Source organism: Elephas maximus, chromosome 18 (genome assembly GCF_024166365.1).
Source record: "Elephas maximus indicus isolate mEleMax1 chromosome 18, mEleMax1 primary haplotype, whole genome shotgun sequence".
In the NCBI taxonomy this organism is placed as follows: Eukaryota; Metazoa; Chordata; class Mammalia; order Proboscidea; family Elephantidae; genus Elephas; species Elephas maximus.
Genome location: NC_064836.1, coordinates 12,060,133 through 12,086,626, shown reverse-complemented (window position 1 = coordinate 12,086,626; position 26,494 = coordinate 12,060,133). Strand labels below are relative to the sequence as shown.

Sequence of the window (26,494 nt, the reverse complement as noted above, 5' to 3'; positions counted from 1 at the left end):
CCAGGTCGCACAGTTAGTGGCCAGAATTGGATGTCCAGCCCAGGAAGCAGGCAACAAAGCCCACATTTTGTGTTCCCTGCATTGACATTCCTGTGAGCCTGTCGAGGAACTTGAGGACAAGGAGTGTGGTCTTACATTTCCCTGTACCCCTTATTATCCATGCTCCTCAAACTGTAACGTGCATTTGAATCACCTGGGGATCTTGTTAAAACTGATTCTGAGTCGGCAAGTCTAGGGTGGGGCCTGAGATTATGTCTGACAGGCTCCCAAGAGATGCCAAGGCTGCTGGACCTGGGATGGCACTTGGGGTAGCAAGGCCCAGTGGCACTCTGCCTAGTATCTCGGACATAAGTAGCTCTCCCCACCCTTGTTTGGGGAGGAGGGTGAAGAGGGTGACTGTGGAAGCCCCGAAAAAGGAAAGGCATTGTCTTAGATGGTGCAGAAAATAGGGATTCAAATCCCTGCAGGGTCCAGCTCAAGTCCACCAGTCTAACCAGTTTCTCTTAATGAACAGCCACTCTCCACCCCCATACAAAAAAAAAAAAAAATTTTTTTTTTTTTTTTTTTTAATATGGGGTGAGAAAAGGCCAGAAAACAGGATCGGGAAGAGAGAGGTGCAAGAGGCTCCCTGCTCAGTACAGCAACAGTAGCAGTGCAGTGTCAATCACAATGTGCTTCATGCCAACTATCCTACTGGCTACACACATCGGGTTGCAACGTTATGTTGTCACCATTTTACAGATGGGAAAATTGAGGCCCAGGCAGTTCAGTGAGTGCCCAAGACCATGGCTTAGTTGGTTAGTGTTCGAGCTGAGACTGAACCCTTGGACCCAAGTTCACTTGATTCCAGGTCCAGTGCTTTTTCCAGGACACCATCTAGCTGTTGGGACAGTGGCAAGGTGGGTCACCTTGGGACCTTGCCCAGGGTCTGCTCAGCTATCTCTCCAGCCCGTCTCCACCACTCTCACCTCCGTGGACCTCGTGGAATTATTCCTGCTGCCCTGATGCTAGCAACACCTCCTGATTTAGCTTCCCTTGTGATTGAGGCAGCCACACAAATGAGCACATGCAGCCCTGGGCCTGAGAGAAAGCAGGGGGTGCCTAAAGGAAACCAGGCTGCAGGCCCAAGCCCACCTGCAGTCTCTGTTCCAGAAGTCTCAACCCTATTAGCTTGGTCAGCACCCTCTGTCTCTCCCTCAGCCTAGAAGTTCCCTGAGGACAGGGGCTACACTTCCCCACAGTCTGGAGCCCCTGAAGACAGGGGCACAGGAGGAGTGGGATGTATCACAAAGAGCATTCGCTTCGGAACCTGACAAGCACCTGTTCAGATTCCAATTTTGTTACTTACTAGCTGGGGAGCAATTTTCAAGTTATTTTATCTCCCTGGTCCTCTGTTTTTTTATTTGTAAAATGGTGTTGATACCAGCCATGCAGAACTAAATAAAATTAAATATGCTACTAAGGAAGGCACCCAGTGCTGCACCTGACATTCAGGAGATAGCAGGTCAGCTCCCTCCCCACTGGCTGCATTTCTCCCTTTCTCTGGATCCTTTCCTAGCCAGGCAGCCTCCTGGGCTCAGAGGAGCATGAAGCAGGGAGGGAGGTGCCCAACTGACATTTCACAGGCAGGTGCCCCAGGCACTGAACACAGAACAGTGACAATAACATACCTTACCTGTGTTTATGGCTTTTTACCGCTCCCAGGCCCGCCACAGACATTTCCCCAAGGCCCTGGCGTGCTGTAAAGGAACCCCTCAACCCACACTGGTGGATGGCCATACCAACTCTCCACTCCAGCCACAACAGAGACAGACGGAAAGGTGTGTGCGTGCGCGCGCACACACACAAACACACACAAGCCATCCGTCCTCCCTTCCACCAAACAATAGGAAAGAAAAGGAATCAGGACACTGGAGGGAGGAGATGTTGGGCTTACACATTTGTTTTCACATATAATCCTCTCGAAGCCCATGCTGTGCCCCCGCTCCCAGGAGCACTGGAGTTCTGAGCCTCTCGGCACCCCTTCCTTCCTGTCAGGCTCCGTCACACTGCTCACTGGGCTCTTGCAGTTGTCCTGAGAAGTGGGGCAGGGACTGTTGTCACTACCTGCTGTCGAGTTGGCCCCGACTCATGGGGAACCCACGCACAATGGGATTGGACTGCTGTGATCCATAGCGTTCTCTTTAGCTGATTTTCGGAAGTAGATCATCAGGCCTCTCTTCCTACTCTGTCTTAGTCTGGAACCTGTTCAGCATGAGAGCAACACACAAGGCTCGACTGACATGGGTGGTGGACGTGCTTGAGGTGCACTGGCTGGGAATCGAAGCCAGGTCTCCAACATGGAAGGTGAGAATTCTATCTCTGCACCACCGCTGGCCAGCAGCGCAGGGACTCAGTCTCGTTTTAAAGAGAAGGATATAGGTCCACAGGGATGAAGTGGCTTGTCCAAGTGGGCATGGTGGAGAATAGGCCCAGAGTCAGGACTCCTAGTTCCCAGCCCCAAGTCTGTCTTCCGCACTGGGCAGATTGAGGGGTCACTTCTTCCCCATCTTCCCTCTGGTAGGGGGCAGGCTCCCTTCTATTTGATTCTCCTTACAGGTTTTTCCTTTGAACATTTTTCTTCAAGTCTTGACAAGACTGAGTTCCTGCCACATTCTGACAGGAAAAGTGGGGCCTAAAGAGTGTCCACTCCCGGCCTACATGGGCTTCAGCAAAGGAAGGACACGGACTCAGCTCAACTCCTATTTGGGTCCCTTGAAACACAGGAGCTGCCCAGCATTGAGGGATTAAAGCCCAGCGCCAGCCTGCGTACTCAACACTGTTCCTTCCCTCCCTACCGGCCCTGAGGTAGGCCGAACACCTTACACCTGGTGTGGTCAGGGAGTTCTTGGTGTTGAGCCTTGGTGCTGGCCCCCCACTGCGCACGAATCACGCTGCAGCTGGGGGCACAGCTCAGCTTCCCGCCACTCAGAGCTATCTACAGCTCCCAGGAGATGGCAGGCACCGAGGTGCAACACCCAGAAGGGAAAAGGCTTCCTCTTCAAACATCCATCCCGAAGGCAAACTCAGCCCCTCTGGCAGGTGTGCGTCACCACAACTTCCTGACCCTCCTCACTTTCTAGCAGTTCCTTCTGCCTCAGGTGTCTCTGCTTGGCTCACACACCCACAGTGAGTCAACATCAGCTCCTTCTGCCACCTCCCAGCCACACGGTCAGGCCAGCCCTTGGGCAGTACACTGAACTGCAGACCAGAGACCAGATTTGGGAGGGCAGGCTGGGACACAGCACTTCCCAGCCCCACAATACACACCCAGAGCCAGCTCACTCCTAAACAATGAAGCCATTCTCTCTTCCCATTCTGAGAATACTGCCTCACAGACAACTTTCTGATGGACGGATTGAAATTACGCCCATTGTATAGCTGTGGAAACTGAGACACAAAGAGGTAAGTGATTTACCTGAGATCATCCAGCAGTAAATGTTGGAGCCAAATACAGGCCTTTTCATTCATCTATTCAATTACTCGTTCAGCATTTGGGTTACACTTATCACCTACTTTACTGTTAGCAAGTTATTTAATATCTCTGAGCCTCAGTTTCCTCATGTCAAAAAATGGGGATATATTATCCTATTAGTATAAAATGCTATTAGTATATTTTCACAAGATCGTTCAAGTATTTAAACAATCCCTATAAAGTATTTAGCATAAAACAAAACAAAACAAAAAACAAATACTAGGTGCTCAAGAGTATTTGTTACTCCTTACCAGCGCTGAGCACATATGGATGAGTACTGACACAATTAAAGAAAATGCTGACAAACTGTGATAAGTGTAACTAACGTCGACAAACAATTTGTGTGGAAAATGTCAACTGGGAACCTAAATCGCTGTGTAAACTTTCACCAAAAATTCAATTAAAAAAAAAAAAAAAGAGTCACTTGCTACCATTATTGTTCATTCAGTGATTTACCAGGCCAGTTACTGGATACTGAAACGGGTAGGAACTGGGCTGGGCGCTGTGGCTATAGAGGCGAATGGGCTTGAACCTCACCTTCAAATTGTTCACAGGCCAGTGAGGGAGAGAATCACAGTGCAATTTGACAAGGGCTGTGTTAAAAGGAAGTACTGGAAGCTGTGGGGACATGAAGGCCAAGCAAGGAAGGCTTCCTGGAGGAGGTATCATCTGAGCTAAGTGTTAAAGAATGAACAGGAATGAAACAAGGGAAGGTGACAGCTTTCTGGGGTGTTTGTGTGTCTGGGTATATAGGGGGTGGTCTTAGATGCCAAATCTCTTCTTTCCTCCTTCTCCTCAGTTCTAAGCCCTGGCTGGAGACAGGGAAAGGGAGTTTGAGCATAGGTAGAAGGAGGTATGGGCTGAGCATCCCAGGTTGGGTCCTGTGTACCTGGGTGTGGGCCAGGCCTGCTCAGGCCTCCTGCCAACATGGCAGCTGGTAACTTGTCCTTTTCCCCGACTAGACTGTGGGTCTGTGCCCTTGGGGACAGAACTTGTGTCCTCAGAAAACACTTCTTAACTTGAACATGTAAACTGTGTACGGTCAAGGAGGATTAATGGGGGAAAGAGGGAGAGGGGAACCAAACAAGGAATATTAGGTTGGTTGGGACTCTTCTCTGGACCAGGGAGAATGAGGGAGGGGGGTGAAGTGGGGTGGTGGAGTGGGGGGGTGTGAACCAAGCAGAGTTCAAGGAAAGGTCTGGAAGCCTTTGATTTGTAAAAATAAAAATGAAAAGCTATTGCTAGAGGCCACCTAAGATACGACTATAGGTCTCATCTCGTATGGAGCAAAAGAGAAAGAAGGAAACCAAAGACCCAGGGAAGAAACTAGTCTACAGGACTAACAATCTACGCGTACCTCAGCCTCATGTACCCTGAGACCAGAAGAACTAGGTGGTGCCCAGCTACCACTAACAACCACTCTCATCAGGGCCACAAAAGATGGACCCCGACAGAAGGGGAGAAAAATGTGGAATAGAACTCAAATTCTTAAGTCCAGACTTACTGGGCCAACCCGAGACTATCATCCTGAGATACTCTTTAAGCCTTGAACTAAAACGACCCCTGAGGGAACCTTTTAGCTGAATATTAGATTGGCTCATAAAATAAAGAATATTACCAGTGAGTACTGCGAACCTTTAAAAAATCATCTATATGAGACCAAACGGTCAAAAATTACTTTAAAGCGAAGATGAAAGGGGACTGGAAAATCAGATCACTGGAAGGAAAACATCCAGAAGGGAATTAATGAGAATATTAACACATTATGAAAAATGTAACTGGTGTCTCTGAACAATTTGTGTAGCAATTGTTAAGTGGGAACCCAAACTTGTGTAAACTTTAACAAAAACACAATAAAGCATTATTGAAAAAAAAAAGACAAGCTATAACATCCCCACGCATATATGAGCACACACACACACATACGTATACACACGTACACATATGAATACACACACCCTACCAAGACTCTGAAGCCACTGTGGCCTCCTACAATGATTAAAAGTCGTTGGGTTGGGGGTTTTCATGCCTTCACACCCGTTGTTCTGGCCTCTCACCAGCCCCTGGGGCCTGGCACACCCAGCTCTGAATGTTACCTGTGTCATCGTCATTAAGCCAGCTCTACCACCCCCCCCAAGTATGGCCCCAGGAATCCATAATGTGATGTTTTTCTTAAGGGAAGGGGGAGGTTGTGTTTACTCTGCAAAGGACCAGGGCTCTGCCACAGGCGTGTCTGCCAGACACAGCAAGCGCCCAAACATCCCTGAATGGTTTCCTCCCTGGACGCAATTTATAGAGCTGCCAGCCCCCAGGGACCCCTTGTCTTCCTCAGATGCCAGCTTCCTCGGGAGCTGCTCTGAATGAAGCCCTGGGAGGATATAATGCAGTGGAGGGCCTGTTCACACCCCGGAATGGGGGGAGGGAGGCAGTTTCTCTCCTCCTCCTAGAAAAGGGCAGCATAGGGGCAGAAGGGTGCTGGGCTGTAAGCCGGGAGACCAGGATGCCCCCCCCAACTTTCCAGGGAAGCGTGGGTGAGTGCGTCCATCTCTCTGTGCCGCAGACCCTCCTCTGATCACTTGGGAATGTTGTCCTTCCCCACTGCCTGCCCTGCTTTCTGCAGGTGGAAGTGAACTAGCCAACCTGTCCACTCAGTTCCCCACTAAGGCACCATTCCTCCATTACAGTGTCTGCAGTCCTTCACTCCACTAACACTGATTAAGACTGTTGGGTTGCTATGAGTCAGAATCGACTTGATGACAATGGGTTTGGTACAGCTTTGGAAACCTTATGGGGCAGTTCTATGCTGTCATATAGGGTTGTTATGAGTCGAGATCGACTCAACAGCAACAGGTCTTAAGTGCCAGCCAGGCACAGCTGCTGTTGAGTTGGCCCCTGACTCATAACAAGCCCATGCACAACAGAACGAAAACCTGCTTGGTCCTGCACCATCCCTATGATCAGTTTCGGATCACACCATTGTTATCCACAGAGTTTTCATTGGCTGATTTTCAGAAGCAGATCGCCAGACCTTTCTTCCTAGTCTGTCTTAGTCTGGAAGCTCCACGGAAACCTCTTCAGCATCACAGCAACATGCAAGCCTCCACTAGTTTGTGCTGCGCATGAGGTGCATTCGCCGGGAATTGAACCCAGGTCTCCCTCATGGAAGGCGAGAATTCTACCACTGAACCGCCAATGTCTTATAGACACATGTTTGGTACTAGAAGAAAATGAGGAAGACAGACTGATAGAACCACACCCTGATCCCACAGAACCTGGTGCAAGCAACTCATTTTGACATTAACCTGAACCCAGCGGGATTACTGCGGTCACAAATCCGGCTGATGGATTCCAACTGCCAATCTTTTGGTTAGCAGACTGAGCTCTTAGCCACTACGCCACCAGGGCTCCGTAGCACAGTGGTTAAGAACTTGGTTGCCAACCAAAAGGTTGGCAGTTTGAATCTACCAGCTGCTCTTTGGAAACCCTATGGGGCAGTTCTACTCTGTCCTATAGGGTCACTATGAGTCAGAATCGACTCAACGGCAATGGGTTTTGTTTGTTTTCCTGTCTGCCTGGGGAGACTGCTCTCAGCCTTCTTTTCAGTAGTGTAGCTACATAACAGCTGGGGCAAGGAGGATGAGATAACTCTCTGGGAAGTGGAATCATTAAAAACATCCAGGTTAGAGGAGTTTCTTTGAAACACACTGTCCCCCAGAGAACCACTGCCTCGTGAGTTACCATCCCTGCTGGGTGGACGTGCCTCAGAGACCTTGCTGCTTGTTGTTGTGTGCCTTGAGTTGATTCCCACTCAGAGTGACCCTATAGGACAGAGAACTGCCCCATAGGGTTTCCAAGGCTATAATCTATAGGAAGCAGACTGCCACATCATTCTCCCCTGCAGCAGCTGGTGGGTTCGAACGTGTTCTTACTGCTCCCAGCCCCTGCCCGACCTTTTGGTTAGCAGCCAAGCACTTAACCATTGTGCATGCCATCAGGGCTCTTTCCTTGGTGCTGGTGGGGTAGAATAAAAAGGTTAAGAACCAGCACTTGCCACGCTGTGGTCTCGGCCCCTGCTCTCTCAGGGGTGAGGAGTTGAGAATTGGCAACTGTGGCTCTGAGAGCAGGCTGCCTGGTGAGAGCTGTGAGCCCTGGCTCTCTACACCCACACCAACCCTGCCAATCCGCACTGCCAAGCTTTCGCTGCTACGTGAAGCAAAGGGAGATTGCTTCCAAGTGGAAGAGCTGACGAGGCTGCTTCTAGCTGACCCAGTGTGCCCCTAGGCCGTCCGTGGGGTTCCTGGATCAGGGGTGAGCTAGCGCGGGTACTTGGTAACTGCCTGTTTATTGGTCTGCCATCCTCTTCCTGCATTAGCTTAAAAGGCCACTTCTCTGGGCTGCTCGGTGCCCTGTGGCTAGGAGACGACCCTGATTGTGGGGCTGAAACATCCAGGGATTAATACAACCCAGTAGGCCAGACCACCAGATGGGTTCCAGCCACAGAACAGGAAGTGAGTCTTCACAGGCCACGGTGTCCAGGGACAGGACTCCTTCCACATGTTACTGAGCATGGGCAGAGACTTGGAGTGGGGGTTATGGCATCTTGGCTATCTCAGAAGTCATTGGGCCCCATTCTGAATGGAGTGTCCCCTGCTGTCACCTTCTGGAGGCTCAGAGCCACGTGTTCTCACTGCTCCCAGCCCAACCAAGCCAATAGCCTCCTGAGATGTAAAGTGGGGAGCCAAGGACTAGAGAGGATGGAGCCGCTGGGAACACCAGGAAGCCTGCTGGATGCTTGAAAGACCCTTTCTTTGAGGCTGTGTGAGGCAAGAAGCAGCCTATCTGCCTGACCACACAAGGGGATGGAAGAGCTGGAAATGAGTGAGAGAGAAGACCCCAAGTGGACCTACCATCACATCACCTCCACCAGTGCACCTGAAAAGATCTGAACCTCTTCCCAGTTTCTTCCTTCCCCACCTGTACCCATCTCCAGAAACCATACCACCATCCGCCCAGTGGCTTAAACCATAAACCTGGTGTTATGGATTGAATTGTGTCCCTCAAAAGGTTTGTTGCATTGTAAAAATGTCTATTCTACCAAAAGCAAACTATAGATACAATGCAATTCCGATCTAAATTCCAATGATGTTTTTTAATGAGATGGAGAAACAAATCACCAACTTCATATGGAAGGGAAAGAGGCCCTGGGTAAGTAAAGCATTACTGAAAAAGAAGAACAAAGTGGGAAGCCTCACACTAACTGATTTTAGAACCTATTATACTCCCCTGGTAGTCAAAACAGCCTGGTACTGGTACAACAACAGATACATAGACCAATGGAACAGAACTGAGAATCCAGACATAAATCCATCCACATATGAGAGGCTGATATTTGACAGAGGTCCGATATCAGTTAAATGAGGAAAAGACAGTCTCTTTAACAAACGGTGCTGGCGTAACTAGATAGCCACCTGAAAAAAAAACGAAACAAGACCCATACCTCACACCATGCACAAAAACTAACTCAAAATGGATCAAAGACCTAAATATAAAATCTAAAACGATAAAGATCATGGAAGGAAAAAAATAGGGACAACACTAGGAGCCCTAATACATGGCATAAACAGTATACGAAACATTACTAATGGTGCACAAACACCAGAAGAGAAACTAGGTAACTGGGAGCTCCTAAAAATCAAACACCTATGCTCATCCAAAGACTTCACCAAAAGAGTAAAAGGATTACCTACAGGCTGGGAAAAAGTTTTTAGCTATGACATTTCCGATCAGCGTCTGATCTCTAAAATCTACATGATACTACAAAAACTCAACTATAAAAAGACAAATAATCCAATTAAAAAATGGGCAAAGTATATGAACAGGCACTTCACCAAAGAAGATATTCAGGTAGCTAACAGATACATGAGGAGATGCTCATGATCATTAGCCATTAGAGAAATGCAAATCAAAACTACAATGAGATTCCATCTCACTCCAGTGAGGCTGGCATTAATCCAAAAAAACACAAAATAATAAATGTTGGAGAGGCTGTGGAGAGATTGGAACACTTATACACTGCTGGTGGGAATGTCAAATGGTACAACCACTTTGGGAATTGATGTGGTGCTTCCTTAAAAAGCTAGAAATAGAACTACCACACCATCCAGTAATCCCACTCCTTGGAATATATCCTAGAGAAATAAGAGCCGTCACAGGAACAGATATATGCACACCCATGTTCATTGCAGCACTGCTTACAATAGCAAAAAGATGGAAGCAACCAAGGTGCCCATCAACGGATGAATGGATAACTAAATTATGGTATATTCGCACAATGGAATACCACGCATCGGTAAAGAACGATGACAAATCTGTAAAACATTTCATAACATGGAAGAATCTGGAAGGCATTTGGCTGAGTGAAATTAGTCTGCAAAAGGACAAATATTGTATGAGACCACTATTATAAGAACTCACGAAATAGTTTAAACAGAGAAGAAAATATTTTTTGATCGTTATGAGTGTAGGGAGGGAGAAAGAGGGATATTCACTAATTAGATAGTAGACAAGAACTATTTTGGTAAAGGGAAGGACAACGCACAATACAGAAGTCAGCACAACTGGACTAAACCAAAAGCAAAGAAGTTTCCTGAATAAACTGAACACTTCAAAGGCCAGAGTAGCAGGGGCAGGGGTTTGGGAACCATGGTTTCAGGGGACACTTAGGTCAACTGGCATAATAAAACCTATTAAGAAACATTCTGCATCCCACTGTGGTGAGTGGCATCTGGGGTCTTAAACACTAGCAAACAGCCATCTAAGATGAATCAAATGGTCTCAACCCACCTGGAGCAAAGGAGAATGAAGAACACCAAAAACACAAGGTAATTATGAGCTCAAGAGACAGAAGGGGCCACATAAACCAGAGACTCCATCAGCCTGAGACCAGAAGAATTAGATGGTGCCTGGCTACAACCCACAACTGCCCTGAAAGGGAATACAACCGAGAACCCCTGATGGAGCAGGAGAGCAGTGGGATGTGGACCTCAAATTCTCGTTAAAAGACCAGACTTAATGGTCTGACTGAGACTAGAAGGACCCTGGAGGTCATGGTCCCCAGACCTTATGTTAGCCCAAGACTGGAACCGTTCCCAAAGCCAACTCTTCAAACAGGGATTGGACTGTACTATAAAACAGAAAATGATACTTGTGAGGAGTGAGCTTCTTGGATCAAGTAGACACATGAGACTATGTGGGCAGCTCCTGTCTAGAGGGGAGATGAGAAGGCAGAGGGGGACAGGAGCTGGTTAAATGGACTCGGGGAATACAGGGTGGAGAGGAGGAGTGTGCTGTCTCACTAGGGGGAGAGCAAGTAGGAGTATATAGCAAGGTGTATACAAATTTTTGTATGAGAGACTGACTTCATTTGTAAACTTTCACTTAAAGCACAATAAAAATAAAAATTAAAAAAAAAAAGGTTTGTTGAAATCCTGACACCTGTACTTGTGAAGGTGACCCTGTTTGGGAAAATCAGGGTTTCTCTGCAGATGTTATCAGTTAAATGAACGAGGGTATACAGGAGTAGGCTGGGTCCTAATCCTAGTTCCTTCTAAATAGAGTTTTATAAAATAGGACAGACACAGAAATAGAGTGGCGCACACAAGAAAGACAGGTGAAGATGCATCTCCAAACCAGTGAATGCCAAGAGACGCCTGGGGCCACTGACGCTGAAAGAGTTAAGGAAGGATCTTCCCTTAGAGCCCACAGAGAGAGGGTATATCCCTGCCAACGCTCTGAATTCAGACTTCCGGCCTCCAGAACCTTGAGAGAATAATTTTCTGGTATTTTGTTACAGCAGCCTTTGGGTACTAAGACACCTGGAGGGTCACGTTTGACTTCTTTTCCCACCTTGAACATCCCACCCACTACCATAATCCCTTGCCATCTCAGTGATCCCAACTCACAGAGACCCTTTAGGGCAGAGGAGAACTGCCTGGTAGGGTTTCCAAGGCTATAATCTTTATGAGAGCAGGCTGCCACATCTTTCTCCCACACAGTGGCGAGTAGGTTTGAACAGCCAACCTTTCAGTTAACAGGCAAGCAGCCGAGCGCTTAACCACTATGCCACCAGGGATCCAATCCACTACCAGTTGGTTCTAACTCTGTTGTTGCTGTTGTTATCTGCCATCAAGTCACCCCAACTCATGATGACCCCATGCACAACTGAACAAAATGCTGCCCCATCCCCACGACCGGTTGCCCATCACGCTGTTATGAGTCATAGGGTTTCCATTGCTGATTTTCAGACATAGATTGCCAGGCCTTTCTTCCTAGTCCCATGTTAGTCTGAAAGCTCTGCTGAAACCTGTTCAGCATCATAGCAACACACAAGCCTCCAGTGACAGATGGACGGTGGCTGTGCATGTGAATTGAATCCAGGTCTCCTGCATGGAAGGTGAGAATTCTACCACCAAACCACCTCTGCTCCCTGGTTTTAACTCCAACATCCCTGAAATCTTCCCAGCTCTCTCCATCTCTGCTCCCTGCCTGGCCCCTATCCCGGTCGACTGCGAGGGCCGCTAATCGGTCTTCCCACATCCTCTCCTACCCCACTCCAATCCATCCTACAAACAGCAAGCAGAGGGGCCTCCTTATATTAATCTGTTATGTTATGTCGTGTCGTGTCATGTTGTGTCATGTCGTGACGTGTCGTGTCATGACGTGACGTGACGTAACGTAGCATGATGTTATGTTGTATTAATACGGTAAATATACCGATTGGTTTTTCAAATGTTAAACCACGTTTGCATACATGGAATAAACACTTCTTGGTTGTGATGTATTATCCTTTTTACTTCCCTGGATTTGATTTGCTAATATTTTGTTAAGGATTTTTGACCTTTTTAAAATGTAATTTGGATTATATAGTCATTCCCTGCTTAAACTATTCAGAGGCTTCACAGTGCATGAAGAATAAAACCCAAACTCTTGACCATGAACCACAAGGTCTACAAGGCCCTACTAAGGGTCCCTGGGGACACTAAGACGGGGCGGGGGTGGGGGTTGGAGAAGCAAACAAGGGCCTGTGGCAGAGAACACCAGGTTGGCTTCCTCTTCCTCACATTCTCCCCTAACTGTACTTGCAGCCACCTATGTGTTTCCACGCGCACTGTCCCTCCCTCCCAGTCATCTCTGTGAGGGCAGGGGCCAGGGCTGACTGCTCGACCGTGACGTGTCCAATCCCGGACGTGTGACACAATCTGGCCCTGCTGAGTTAGAGAAGGAACGGACTCTCTACCTCCTCCGCGCCAACGTCGTGCAGCTGAACGTGGCTGGTGATAAATGGCCACAGTGCTTGGTCCCACTTTAAATTCATCAGCCCTTAGTGCTGCCCCCAGTCATGCTCAGCTTCCTGAGTCTAGTCACTCTCCCACTTCCTAGGGAATTACATCACCCTCTCTCCAACATCACCCTCTCTCCAACATCACCCTCTCTCCAACATCACCCTCTCTCCAACATCACCCTCTCTCCAACATCACCCTCTCTCCAACATCACCCTCTCTCCAACATCACCCTCTCTCCAACATCACCCTCTCTCCAACATCACCCTCTCTCTCTCCAACATCACCCTCTCTCCAACATCACCCTCTCTCCAACATCACCCTCTCTCCAACATCACCCTCTCTCCAACACCCCCCACCCTCACCCTCAGCTGCTGACCTTGCTTCCTACCGCACTAAGAAAACTGAAACCGTCGGGAGAGAACACCACCTGCCAGCGCCTGCCCCCACGTACTCCGCCTTCCTGCCTGTTACGGCAGGTGAAGCGCCATGCTCTGCTCTGATGCCACGCCCTTCGTTTATGCCCTAGGCCCCAACCCGACTGGCCTAGATAAGGGCCAGTACCAGCTGTCGTTGAGTTGATCCCGACCCGCAGCGACCTGTGTTTGTCAGAGGACTGTGCTCCACAGGGTTTTCAATGGCTAATTTTTCAGAAGTAGATCACCAGGCCCTTCTTCTGAGGCACCTCTGGGTGGACTTGAACCTCCAAACTCGCAGGTAGTATCCAAGTGCATTAACCCAGGGACTCCTAAACAAGGACGTCACCCCAGAAACTCTCTCCTTTGCTCTGCTGTTAGTTTCTCACTTTCCAAGGGATTTCAACCAGCACACAACTACAGTAACATCCATTCTATCTTTAAAAAAAAAAAAAAAAACAAGTAAAATGCCTTGTACCCGCTTCCCCTGCCAGCTACTGCCCCCTACTTTGTTCTTCTTTGCAAAAAAATTGCTCAAAAGAGCAACCTATCCCTGCTGCCTTCCATTCCACTCCTCTTCTCTGTTGAGCTTGCTCCAACCAGGGCTTCCGCCCCTCCGCTCCACTGACACTGCCCTTGTCAAGGTCACCAGTGGCCTTGCTAAATCCAATGGTAACTCTCAGTCCTAGTCTCGCTTGCCCACTGGTGGCATTTGGAACAGCTGATCTCTTGCTCCTCCTGGATCTACTGCCTACACTTGGCTTCCAGGACACCGCACTCTTGGCTCTTGGTTTTCTCCCTACATCCCTGGTTCTCCTTCAGTCCCCTCTGAGGGTGCCTCCTCTTCTCCCCAGCCTCTCACTGCCCATCCTTGGTCCTCTTTATCTGTGCTCTCTCTCTTGGGGATCTCATCCAGCCTCATGCGTTGCAACATCATTTGCAGGCCGATGGCTCCCACATCTATTTTCCCAGCCCAGACCCCTCTTCTAAACTCCATCTTGATATATCCAACTGCCTGCTTGTCTGAGATATCTGATAGACACCTCAAACTCAACATAGCTAAATCTCAACTCCCTTTCGTCTTCCTTGTTCCCAAGCCTGCACCATCTGCAGCCTTTCCCACCTTGGCAGATGCCAGCCCCAACCTCCCAGTTGCTTGAGTCTAAAACCTGGGAGTCATCCTTGACTCTTTCACATCCCACATCCAATCCATAAGTAAGTCCTCTGTCTCTGTCTTCAAAATCTACCCAGCATTTGAAGAAATCATGGTACATTTACAACGGAATTCTACACTGAAATAAAAACAAATTTTTTTTTAATCTGCTGCTTCTCTCAGTAACAGGGATGAGTCTCAGAGATAATTTTCAGTGCCAGAAGCCAGACAAGGGAGTGCATATTGCTTGATTCCATTTGAAAAGTTCAAAAGCAGGCAAAATCCATCTAGGGAATAAAGGTCAGAACGGTGGATACCTTTGGGAGAATGCTTCCTGGGAGGGGCACAAGGGACCCTTCTGGGGTGCTGAAAATGTTCTAAATATCCATCTGGGCAGTGGCAACGTAGACGTGCACATTTGTAAAAAAATTATTGCACTATACACTTACGATTTATGCACTTGACTCTATGAAAATGTTACCTCAAGCAAAAGGAAATAAAAAGTTTTTAAAATTCAAAAGTGTGCATAGAACACATCTGTTTGACAGACCTGGAGCAGTTAACATCAGCTTCTAAGATGCAAGAAAAGGGTTTCCTTGAGCTTTCTGTCTGTCTGCTCGTGGCAGCCAAAACGGAAAGGGGGAAGACAGGAATTACCAAAAATGGGGGAGGGGGGCCCAGATCATTTTTACAACTCAGAAATCACCCCGTAAACAGTGCAGAACCTATTTGACTCTACAAAAGGAATTTTAAATTTTGAGTTTACATGAGGAAAAAAAAATGCACTCGCAGAATTAATCACTTTTACCACCTCCTCTGCTACTGCCCCGGTTCAAGCCGCCCCCTTTTCTTGCCTCCAATAGTTTCTAATTAATCCCCTCCTTCCACCCTTGCCCGCTACAGCATATTCTCTAGCCAGCAGCCACAGTGTTCCCTTAAAACCTAAATCAGGTCATGTTACTCCGCCGCTCTAAACCCTGCAATGGCTCCCCATTCCCTCAGAGTAAAAGCCAAAACCCTTCTAGTTGGCTTAAGGCAACACTTTGAACCCGTTTGTTCCAGCTCAAACCCCCGCTGAGAATTTGCATTTCTAACAAGTCCCCAGGAGATGCTAAGGCTGCTGGTTAGGGACCAATTCTGAGGACCACTAGTAGAGCCAAACCAAAAATCCAAACCCACTCCCACTCAGTCGAGTTGATTCTGACTCGCGGCGGAATCAACTTATAGTGACCCTATAGGACAGAGTAGAACTGCCTCCCAGGGTTTCCAAGGCTGTAATCTTTACGGACGCAGGCTGCCTCATCTTTCTCCCTCAGAGCAGCTAGTGGGTTAGAACAACTGACCTTCTGGTTAGCAGCCAAGCGCTTTAACCACTGTGCCACCAGGGCTCCTTACTAATAGAGCAGTGGTTCTCAAAATTTATTATACATAAGAATCACCTAGGGGTGGTGTTAAAGTGTAGATTCTGATTCAGTATATCTGGGGTGGAAATGCAAATTCTGAGCAGGCGTTCGAAGCCTTTTACGAACGAACCGCTTCGAAGCCCTACTTCAACACCCTGCAAGGGCCAGAGAACTGCTGTCTTTTCAGTCATACCATTGGACCACTTTTCCCCTTTATCACCCCGTCTCCGCCACACAGGCCTCCTAGCTAGTCCCCAAACACTTTAGGGATGTTCCTGCCCTGGGTCCTTCACTCCAATTATCTCCTCTGCAGGGTGGGTTCTTCTCCCAGTGTCTGTGTGGTACAGTCCCTCTCCTGCAAGGTTTTCCTCAGACGTCGTCCTCTCCGTGAAGCCTCACTGATCCCCCCTATTTAAAAAATTGCAACCCTTTCTCCCGCCTCCTCTCCCCTGCTCTGGTGTTCCCAATCCATTTACCCTGTTCTAATGCTCCGCGTAAGTTACATACCATGTTTATTATTTAGCATCTATCCTCTAACCCATTAGAAGGCAGGCTCCTCAAGGGTCTTTGTTTTGTTAATAAATGTATCCCAAGAATCCATAACAGTGCCTGGCACATATGAGGCACTCAGTAAGCATTTGTCGAATGAATGAATGAATGAATAGGTTCATCTGTATTAGGGCCAGAAACCTTGGTGGCGTAGTAGTTAAGAGCTACAGCTGCTAACCAAAGGTCGGCAGTTCAAATCTACCAGGTGCTCCTTGGAAACTCTATGGGGCAGTGCAACTCTATTCTATAGGGTCACTATGAGTCGGCCTCGACTCGATGACAACAGGCTTGGGTTTTGATTGGCTTGTATTAGGGCTCTGGTGGGGACAAGCCAGTTGCCTTCCATTCCCAACGGACACAGAAGTTCTGGCGGCAACAGGAAGACAGCCCCAAGGGACCTCCTGCCACCTGACCTGGGCTGAGACAGAGAGTATGGAGTAGGGTCCAGCTGCCCAGCCAAGCAGTGCAAGGTGTTAGGTACCAGCCTCCTGCCACCCCAACTCCCACCCCAGTTATGTTGGGAGTTTCTCCCTTAGCCACATTGGTCTCTAGGAATCCACAATCTCAATAATGGCCAAGAGCTTCCAGACAGACGCAGAGACCAGACCAGCCCGCCCAGCTCTGCATCCTCAGGTCCAGCACAGTGTCTGGCACACAGCAGGTGCTCAAAGCATGTTTATGAAATAGATAAATGGATGTTGCCAGCCCTATTCCCATACTTCTCTGTAGGCCTGCTAGGGGAAAAGCCACCAGGGGATGAACACTGCAGGAGAAGGTGCCTCGATTTCCTCTTCTCTAGGGTCAGAGAAAATCCTAGCCAGCTGCCCTCCTTCCCCTGTCTACCCCCAAGCCAGCATTTCCAAGGATATGGGTGCCAAGCCCACCCATGCCTTCCCTTCCTGTTCCCATCCCCAGCACCTGCTACCCCAGCCTTTTCTTTATTCTACAGCTGCTGGGAGGCTCTTCTGGGCTTCAGTGAGGGAGGCTGAGGCTGAAGACATGATTTATGCAGCCCAAGGAGCTGTGTCTCTCAGCGTCCTGCCTCCCTATGTGTGTGCTGTGCCCACTCTGCCCAATGGGGCCAACCAAGAAGTACCACCCACCAGGCCCCCATCCTGGAGCTGCTCTCCTCACCAAGACACAAGGAAACAGGACACCCAGGCCTCAGGGAATAGTGACTGAGCAGTAAGGATGAGACCTGGGGCCCATACAGTCTTGCCCTCCCAAGCCCAGAAGGGCAAATGGGCTGAGGAGTGCCAGATGCCGCTCCGGGCATTCATAAGGTCGGTGAAATTGGGGCGAGGAGGGGAGTCGGAGTAAAAGGAGTTGGGAAATACTTAACCTCATAAGAAAATCCTTACAGATAGAGACTGTGCTATTTACCGGGAGGGACAACCCAGGGTCCTAGACTCAGCTCTGACCCTATGAACATGTGAACTGGAGGTACCATTGCAGTGCCACCTGCAATAATATGAAAATTGGTAATAATTTAAACGCCCAATGATGAATAAATAAAATATGATACCCCAATTTTTTTTTATTCAAAATATTCATGCATGCCTACTGTGTGCCAGACTCAGGGGTACATGGGTAAGAAGGCCAGTGTGGTCTGGCTGAATCTTTCGCACTTGCCAAGCCCAGAAAGGCAGACATTAAGTAGAAAGCTACGCTGGCGATGAGTGATGTAGAAGAAGAGGATCCAACCTGAGTGCCTAGCAAAGGAAACCAACCTGGGCCAGGTGAGGAGTGGGCAGGGGTTCAGGGGGGCCTCCCCAAGGAGGGGCTATTTTAGCTGAAAGCTAAAAGATGAGTAGCAATACAATTCAATACTACATCATCATAAACAGTAGTGTCTATGGACTTAAGGGAACACTTATAACATTAAGTGAATAAAATGGGGCATAAACCCATGGCAGTCAAGTCAATTCTGACTCATAGTGACCCTACAGCGCAGAGTAGAACTGCCCCGTAGGGTTTCCAAGGCTGTAAATCCTTACAGAAGCAGACTGCCACATCTTTCTACCGTGGAGCAGCTGATGGGTTCAAACTGCCGACCTTTCGGTTAGAAGCCGAGCACTTAACCACTCCGCCAACAGGCTTCTAAAATGGGATATAAAACCAAAAAAACAAAACCATTGCCGTCGAGTCGATTCCAACTCATAGCGACCCTACAGGACAGGGTAGAACTGCCCCATAGAGTTTGCAAGGAGCACCTGGTGGATTCGAGCTGCCGACCTTTTGGTTCGCAGCCGTAGCATTTAACCAGTGCACCACCAGGGTTTCCAAAATGGGATATAGCACCAAGTATATATATATATAGATGATCTTAACAATGTAAAAATAACTCCTATCTCTCTCTCTCTCTCCCTATACATATATATATACATACTGGGGAGATTTTTCTGGACCTTCCAAATGTTTACAGTAGTAGCTGGAAGCGGTGGGATCACTGGTGATTTTATCATCTCTATTCCTTCTTATTCGATAGCACTGTTTTTTTTTTTTTTTATTCTTATATTTTTCAAATTTTTAACAGTAAACATGGATTGCTCTTATGCTCAGAAGTTAACATCAGATGACAGGGTGGTGATTTCTGCTCCTGTGGCCGCGGCATCTCGGCCATCCCCCGCTTTCAGAAAGTGTTAACCCCTAGGCAGTCGGCCTCTAACATACACTGAGACTTCCTGGAAACCGTTCCGAGGCCACTGGGTGAAGGTTTCACCCTTCAAACGAATCTATAGCTTTCTTCAACCCCCTTGCTCAACACAGTCTTTAGCAGAACCTACGCTAAAGGCTATCTCTAATTCAAATTATTTTTTAATCGCAAACCTACTTCACCCTCTAAACTAACTTATTGGCTTAAAATGCCCAGGCTGCATTTTTCTCCTCTGTTCCTTGAGAAAATCTTGCCCTAGCCTTTTACATCCAAAGTGGGGAGGCAGGACTCAGAGGAGGGAAGAGCTCAAGGCTGAGTGACAGTGACCATGAGCCAGCATGCACCCTCCTTGGGCCTCGGTTTCCTCATCTACAAGCAAAATGGGGCAAGGCTTCCAAGATTGCTCCAGCTCCTCTCCTCCCTCAGACACTCTAGTCCTATGACTAATCCATCCTTAGACAGAGGAGCTGGAGATGGCCTACCTGTCCTGAAAGCAGATAGCGGGACTAGAGAGCAATTTTTCTGGAGTAGTTGTAGAGGACAGCCCAGCTAACCAGAGTGGGGAAGGCTAAATGGATGCTCTGAAAGCCAGCACACCCTCATCTACCAGCTTTCCCTCCCTGCCCAAGCTCTGGCCCAGCATGCCGGTCCTCCCCCACTCCATCTGTGCTTCCCGGGCCTGGCGGCCCAGCTGGGCAGGTTTCCAGCTATGGACAGAGGTAGTGCTGCCTGCCGGGGCTCTGCTGCCCACTGGAGAGAAGGTACCCACTGGGCAGGGAGGAGGGGGCACTACATGGGCTGAGCGGAGTGCAGAGCCTGTTGGCAAAGATCAGAGGAGAAAAGTCACCCCACTACAGCCTTGACGAGACTCCTCCATAAATCCTACAGCTTCCGGGGCATGACTCAAGATGCGTAGGGCTTCTTGGTTTAAGACCAAAACTAAACCCATTGCTGTCGAGTCGACTCCAACTCTTAGCTTGAGATATCAGCTAAACAGGCCTGGATTCAAATCTGGGCTCTGCTCCTGACAAGCTGTTTGTCTGGGCAAATCATTAAACCTCTCTGAGCCTCAGACTTCAGTTTATCTACAGAATTATTCGTGGAAGAGGGACAACAGTAACCTCTACCGGGAGAGGCTGTGAGCATTAAATGAGATAAAGCAAATAAAACACATAGCATCCTGGCTAGCACACAATCACTAGGAACTAAAAAACGCAACACAACAAAACCCTCCCAGGATCCCAGTGAAGCACTGGTAGGAACCATGATAAGGAAGAACCACAGTGTTAGAGCTGAAAGGAACCTCAAAGACCTCAAATCCAATCCCTTCCTTCATTTAACCAATAAAAGAAGAAAAAGGCTTCGAGAGGTCAAATAACTGGTCCAAGTTTGCACAGCTAGTTAGTGACAGGGTAGAGTTCAAAGTCAGGTCTGTCCGACTCCCAAACACCTGCCACCCCTTCACCCCACCCCAACCCATCTGCCCATAGACACCCCTTGTTAGGGTGTCCTTTCCACAGGAAGGGTTTTAGGCAGGAAGCCCCTGTTGGCACTCCTCCCTACAACCTGCCCCCTGGATTGGGCATCAAATTGCCACAAGCCTGTGGAGGTGCCATGCAAATGACATGCAAAATACATGTAAATGACCACAGGTTACTGATGAATCAACAATTTGCGCTTTTATTACATATAACTAGATCACACTACATGACGTGAATCTCTTTTCTGTCTTGGCCTTCTGCCAAGCGGGAAGAAATAAAATTTGTGGCTGACTGACCAGCCCTCTGCCTAAACCATGCTTGGTTTGGTGCAGGCCCGAGCTGAACTCTGTCATTCAGATGCCTGATTCATGCCTCACGCTTGGTCAGTATTACTCCCTGGAGCCCAGGACACAGCCGCCTTGGACTGGCTTGTCTGCTCAGGTAGCAGGGTGCCTGGGCTCCTCTGGCTGAGAGCTGTTCTCACAGACACAGCCACCTCTTGACTCCAGCTGATCAGATGGGAGCACATCATGCTGTCCCTCCTGCTGGTCCTCCCCGCCCCGGGCAGTGACGGGAACAGGCCCAGAGCGGCCCACCACCTAAGCTCAGCTTCTGGGATCCCTGCTTGGGGAACTGGGCCCTGGCAGCCTTTCTCTGACTCATGCACTGCTGGTGCGAGGCTCTGAAGAGGCCACGTCTGGGCTGATGAGGGCAGCTATGGCCAGGGCCCTGAGGGAGAAGGGGAGACAGGTCTGGTCCACAGCAAGGTGAGAGGTTGGACATTTGGAAGGGCTTCCTGAGGCTCAACCGTATGAGCTCTGGAAACTCATCCAGCTCCATCCAGTCAATGTTCCTTGAGTGTCTGCTATGTGCCGGACGCTGTGCTGAGCATTCTGGAGAATTGTGGAAACAAACAAGAGGTGGTCATTGCCTGGTCACTCTCCTTGAGGCAACAACCGTCCACCAAGACTGGGAAATGTAATAAGGAAAACTTAACAGGACTTGACACCTCCCTGGAAGTGTTGTATATGTGTGTGTGTGTGTTGCCTGTATGAGAGCATGAGTGTGTGTTTGTACAGGGGGTGGAGGGGGCACACAGGGCTTTCCCATCCAGCCCCACTTTAAGCTATATGTTAATAATGATAATAAAATTACAAACATAAACCTACTGTTTATTGATTGCTTACTAAGTGCTTTGTATGTACAAGCCCGTTATATACTTCCAGTAGCCCTAGAAAGTAGGTACTATTATTAGTGCCCCCTTTAGAAAGGAGGAAACTAAAGCTTAAAGAGGTTAGGCAAGGACTCTCCCAAGGTCACACAGCTAGAAATCCATAATAAGGACTTCAACCCAGACCAGTATTACCAGCCTTTATGCCTGCCCCTGCCTCCTCCTCCAGGAGAACACTGAGCTCTCCAGGCAGCAGCAAGGAGCAGCAGGGGTTGCCTCCTGAGGCAGGAGCCTGTCACTCCCGCCAGCACAGCCATCTCTGCCCACGGGAAGGAAGACACGCCCTGCACGCCATGACCTCTGTCACTTCATTCAGGTCCAGGCCTCTGGCCCACCTCTGCACCCACAAGGCAGCCAGACTTTCTCCAGCAGCCTTCCCATATCTGCGCATCTGTGAGCGCCTCCTAACGTGGCAACACTTAGTTATAACGGCCGGGCGAGGCCCAGCCCCTCCTAATGGTTTCAGGCCAGCTTCATCTGCAACAGTGACCTGGGACTAATGGCAGCAGCCACGCATGTGCCACGTGCACGAGGGCCTCAGGGGTGGAACTCAGGGATTCTGGGTTGCTCCCTAGCCCTTTCTTCTCCCCTGAGCTGCAGCCTTCAGCCCACCTTCCCTAGGAGACCAGCAGATTGTGAGGAAGGTAGAGGAGGTGAGGAACAGGCATGGAGGTGCCAGGGGGTCAGGAAGGAAGGCAGGAGCAGAATCAAGGCCCTGCTCCCAGTCAGTTTCAGGGGACCCTCTGGGTCTTAGCTTCCCCTTTACCAGCTCCTGTTCCACCTCATGGTGAGAACGGAAAAATAGCACATGAGAACAGGTTTTGAAAAGTTACGTGTGCACAAATGTAATGCAAAGGGGAGAGTCGTGGGTGCCTAGGCCTGCCCGGGAAAGCAGCCAAGTGAGGCCAAGGGCCCCGTGTCCCAGATATGGAAACTACGCCTGGGTTGGCAGGTGCCGGACATGCTCAGAGCTCCCCAATAGAAAGGGAATCTACTGGTGACAACAATTTAAAGAGGGGACAAGCATGCCGGACAAGAGTGTCCCAGCAGGGCCAGTCCCTGGCAGTGTGCCTAGGCACTCACTGGCACTTGGTGGCCCAGGCACTGCCTGGTGACAAGATTACGGCCTGGCAGGCCTGGGCTGGAAGCCCCAACGTGCACTAGACACCTGCACTGAAGGCTCACAGCACCAGCCCTGGGCAGCTCTGCTGTGACCGGCAAAGCCACACACGGTTTTACAACATTAAGAGCAGGTGCCGGCACGGCCCTCTCCTCCTGCCTGAGCAGAGACCCCGTAAGTGGGAGTTGGGAAGAGGAAATCAGAGCACTTGGATTCAGCAGGATAGCCCCAGAGGGTGGAACTGGCTGGCACAGAGATACCTGAGAATAAGAACACGAAAGAGTGTCTCCAGGAAGCCTGCCTGGGTCTGGTTGGGGAGAGCAGTCCTGGCCCCATGTACCACCCTCAGCTGGTCCTCACCATAGCCCCAGCTCTCTGCTCTGCCCTTCTGCTTCCCAGCAGACTGGTGGAGCTCAGCTCGTTTCCACTCACGCTCACTGGGACCCTGTCTTGATGGCCCCTTCAATCCCACCACCAACCACGTCAGGCCTGACAGACAGCCTCGGGTTCCCTGGCCATGTCAGGAGAACAGCAGCAGCGCCCACTCTGGGTCCTGGGCAGTGCCAAGTTCACGGTCCTCCAGCCACCCAGCCCCTCCTGCTTCTCCAACTGCAGCTCAGTCTGGCCCTGCAGAGCAGATGACAGGAAGGCGGGGTAAGGACTGGGCACAATGCAGCCAGATCGCTGGGCTTACTAGGGTCTTACGGTCTACCTTTCATCCTCTCTACATGGCCCTCAAGGGCACCAGCATGGGGAGTGTGGGCACCTTCTGCTGCCGTGGACTCACCGGAGCGGGATCTTGACACGGAGATAGCGGTCCACAGCGATCGCCAGCAGGGCCAGGATGGAGCTCTGGGTGAGGATGAGGACAGGACAGGCGAACATGAGGCAGGTATGGAAGTAGGTCTGTGGCCCTATGTTGATGAGGATGGCGAGCGGGATGACCAGAGCGCCCACTGCCACATCAGCCACCGCCAGCGACACGATGAAGCAGAAGGTGGCATCCCGTAGTGCCTGGTTCACCTTCACCGCCCAGATCACCAGCACATTCCCGGGCACGGAAACCAGGGCGATGAGCACCTCGATGCCGATGTAAGCGGCCTGGAAGGCCGAGATGGAGGGCGGCATGGCGGGCACAGGCTGGGCACATCAGCAGTCAGGCACCTGTGGTCAGGGAAGCCTGGGGTGGGGAGGGGCGTCCAGGCAGCTCTGGGACTCCCGCCACCCTTTGGAACAGTGCCCGGCTTGGCACGGCCAGTGCCTGCCCTGGCTGGAGAGGGTCCCTGGGTCCTTCCCCTGCCTAATCTCTGTCTCTTCCCCTCATTACCCCTGGAGGTTCCATTCGCAACTTAAAATAGCATAGCTCACTCCTCCACCGGCTTCTTTTTTTATCAGGTGTGAGGCAGCTTCCAGCGTACACACACCCCTCAGCGGTCCCCTGTGCCTAGCTCTGTCCACCCATGCCCACAAAACAAGATGCAGGGAGCTCACCATCCTGCCTGTTGGCTGGCAGGGGGTCCCAGAGGCGGTGCCCAAAGTTCTGGGCACCTGGAGCCGCCCAGACCTCCGGAGCCGCGCCGGGCAGGGCTGGGTTCTGGGCACCGCTCCGCAGCTCATCGTCCTCCAGGCTCCCGCCGCAGCGCTCCCAGCCCGGCCTTTCAAGCAATCACATGGTGCAGCAGAGGCTCAGCCCAGGACGCTTTTAAAGAGGTAGCGCCCCTGTTTCGCACCTGGGACTGGTGTGGCAGGCGTGGGTCTGGGGCACTGAGCCCAGGACAAGGCTTGGGCGCGGGCTCCCCAGACGCCAGCATGTGTGCACACGTGCCCTGCGCCCACCTACCTGAGACATTGCTGGTACCTGGCTTCTAGCTGTCCCCAGTCCCGCTCCAGCTCTGCCAAGGACCCTTGCAGACCGCCTGCCCCAAGGAAGACATTCCAGTCGCTTCTTTCAAAGCTCTCCTGCACCCCACTGGGGAGGCCAGGGAGAAACCGAGGCACAGACTTACCCAAGGTCACCAAAACTGGCAGAGCGCCTGGCTACCCGAGCTCTATTGCCCAAGTGCCCCGCGGCTCGACGCCTTCAGCTGCCGCTCGCTCCGAGGTACGGGGAGAATCCAGGACTGGCCTGTTGGGGGGATGGTAGCTGGCTAGGACTTGGCTCCCGGCGCCGGCGCCTCGGTCGCCCCCGGCGCGGGAGCTGAGTGACAATCCGGTTCCGCACAACAGGAGAGGGCGGGGGCGGGGGCGGCACCCGCGGGCCCCTCCCTTCTCTCCCTCGGTCTCCTCCCCCAACCCCCTCCTCTAAACAAAGGAAGTGATTCTGGGTGAGAAAAGCTGGGAAGAGGTGAGCTCTCCGAAGGGTCTGGTGTATTGATCCAGCCTGGAACAAGACAGAGGTGCAGCCTCCCGGTGTCCACTCCGTCCTGTCTGGATGGGGGATGCCCGGGGGAGCCCTGACCTATCCCCAGAGCCCCCTCCACTCCTCACAGCGGCGCAGCATGTCACCTGCAGGGCTCCGGAATGCCTCCCTCGCTGACGTCCCCCCTCCTCCTCCCCGCCCCCGGCCTGTCCTGAGCCTCGCTCCCCGATTCCATCTGAAAACCCTGCGCTAAAATGAAAGCCGTCCCCGCACCTTCTCGGGAACTAACATCTTTGGAACGCACGGCGTTCTGCAGGCTCTAGCCTGAGTCATTACACGTATTCCTTTCTCTTTCGTCTTTCAGAGCTGCCTTTTCCTCTATTAGCAAATTCCATTTTACAGATGAGGACACTGAGGCTCAAAGAAGTGACCTAGCTTCCCAAGATCTTCTCCGTCAATGTCACCCCCTCTGTGCCCCTTTCCTTTCCCCCTTCTCCCTCTTCATAGCAACGTACCGAAGCCAGAAAGTATCTTGTCCAGTCCCTCATGGTATAGAGGAAGGAGACTCGGGGAGCAAAGGACTTCCACAAGGTCACACAGCAAATCACAACGGAGCCAGAGTAAGAACCCCAAAAAACACCAGCGTGAAAACTCCGACTCCCCACAAGGTGCTCTCCCCACTGTTCCCCATCCCCCTCTTGGCTGCCTCGGGGCAGTTTTAGTTTAGGTGCCTCACAGGTGCTGACCAGGACCCCCCTGGGGGCACACCCATCCATGCTCACAGTGGGTGCCTTGCAGGGATTCCAACCTGAGATATCCTTGTTCATTGGTATTGGGAAGGAGTCCTAGGAGGGCAAAAAAGAGTGGGGCTATGGGGCCCACAGAGCCACCTGGGCATGCCCTGGCCTCTAGGGCATTGCCATCTTGTTGAATCTCAAGATGCCAGGACATGTTCTGCCACAACCTGACTAGCTGGGGGGAGCAGGGGCGGGGGAGCAGGCTGAGTCTTCTTCAGTGGAGGAGGAAGCCCAGTGTCAGGAAAGAAAACTTCCATTTCTGCCTTCAGGGGAAGCAAGGAATCTGCGCCTCAGGCTACAAAACTGCGATTCTTTCCTAGAGCGGTGACGTTGGAGAAACCAGGAAGTGTGAACTCTGCTTCCACCTCTTCTCCTCCGCTTCCCCTGCGGACTTCCTCAGAACTTCCAGCCGGCATCCCAGCATTCTGCCTGCTCCTCAAGTGAACCTGCAGGTCTTTGCGTCCATCCCCCTGCCTC

General features: G+C 50.6%; 1 protein-coding gene across 3 annotated transcripts in view; it reads right to left on the bottom strand.

Moving 5' to 3' along the window:
* ADORA1 (adenosine A1 receptor) overlaps positions 1-25,172 on the bottom strand; it is a 46,011-nt gene extending 20,839 nt beyond the window's left edge. Inside the window, exons 1-3 of one of the 3 annotated variants that reach the window (XM_049858079.1) lie at positions 24,868-25,172; positions 24,702-24,777; positions 23,649-24,025 (exon numbers count right to left, since the gene is read on the bottom strand). In XM_049858079.1, coding sequence (XP_049714036.1) covers positions 23,649-23,989 — 341 coding nt within the window. In that variant the 5' untranslated portion in view covers positions 23,990-24,025; positions 24,702-24,777; positions 24,868-25,172. Of the gene's footprint in view, positions 1-23,648; positions 24,026-24,352; positions 24,440-24,701; positions 24,778-24,867 lie in introns of those variants that run through there. The other 2 variants (XM_049858080.1, XM_049858078.1) reach the window with 2 other exon arrangements.
* Between the last annotated feature and the right edge of the window lie 1,322 nt (positions 25,173-26,494).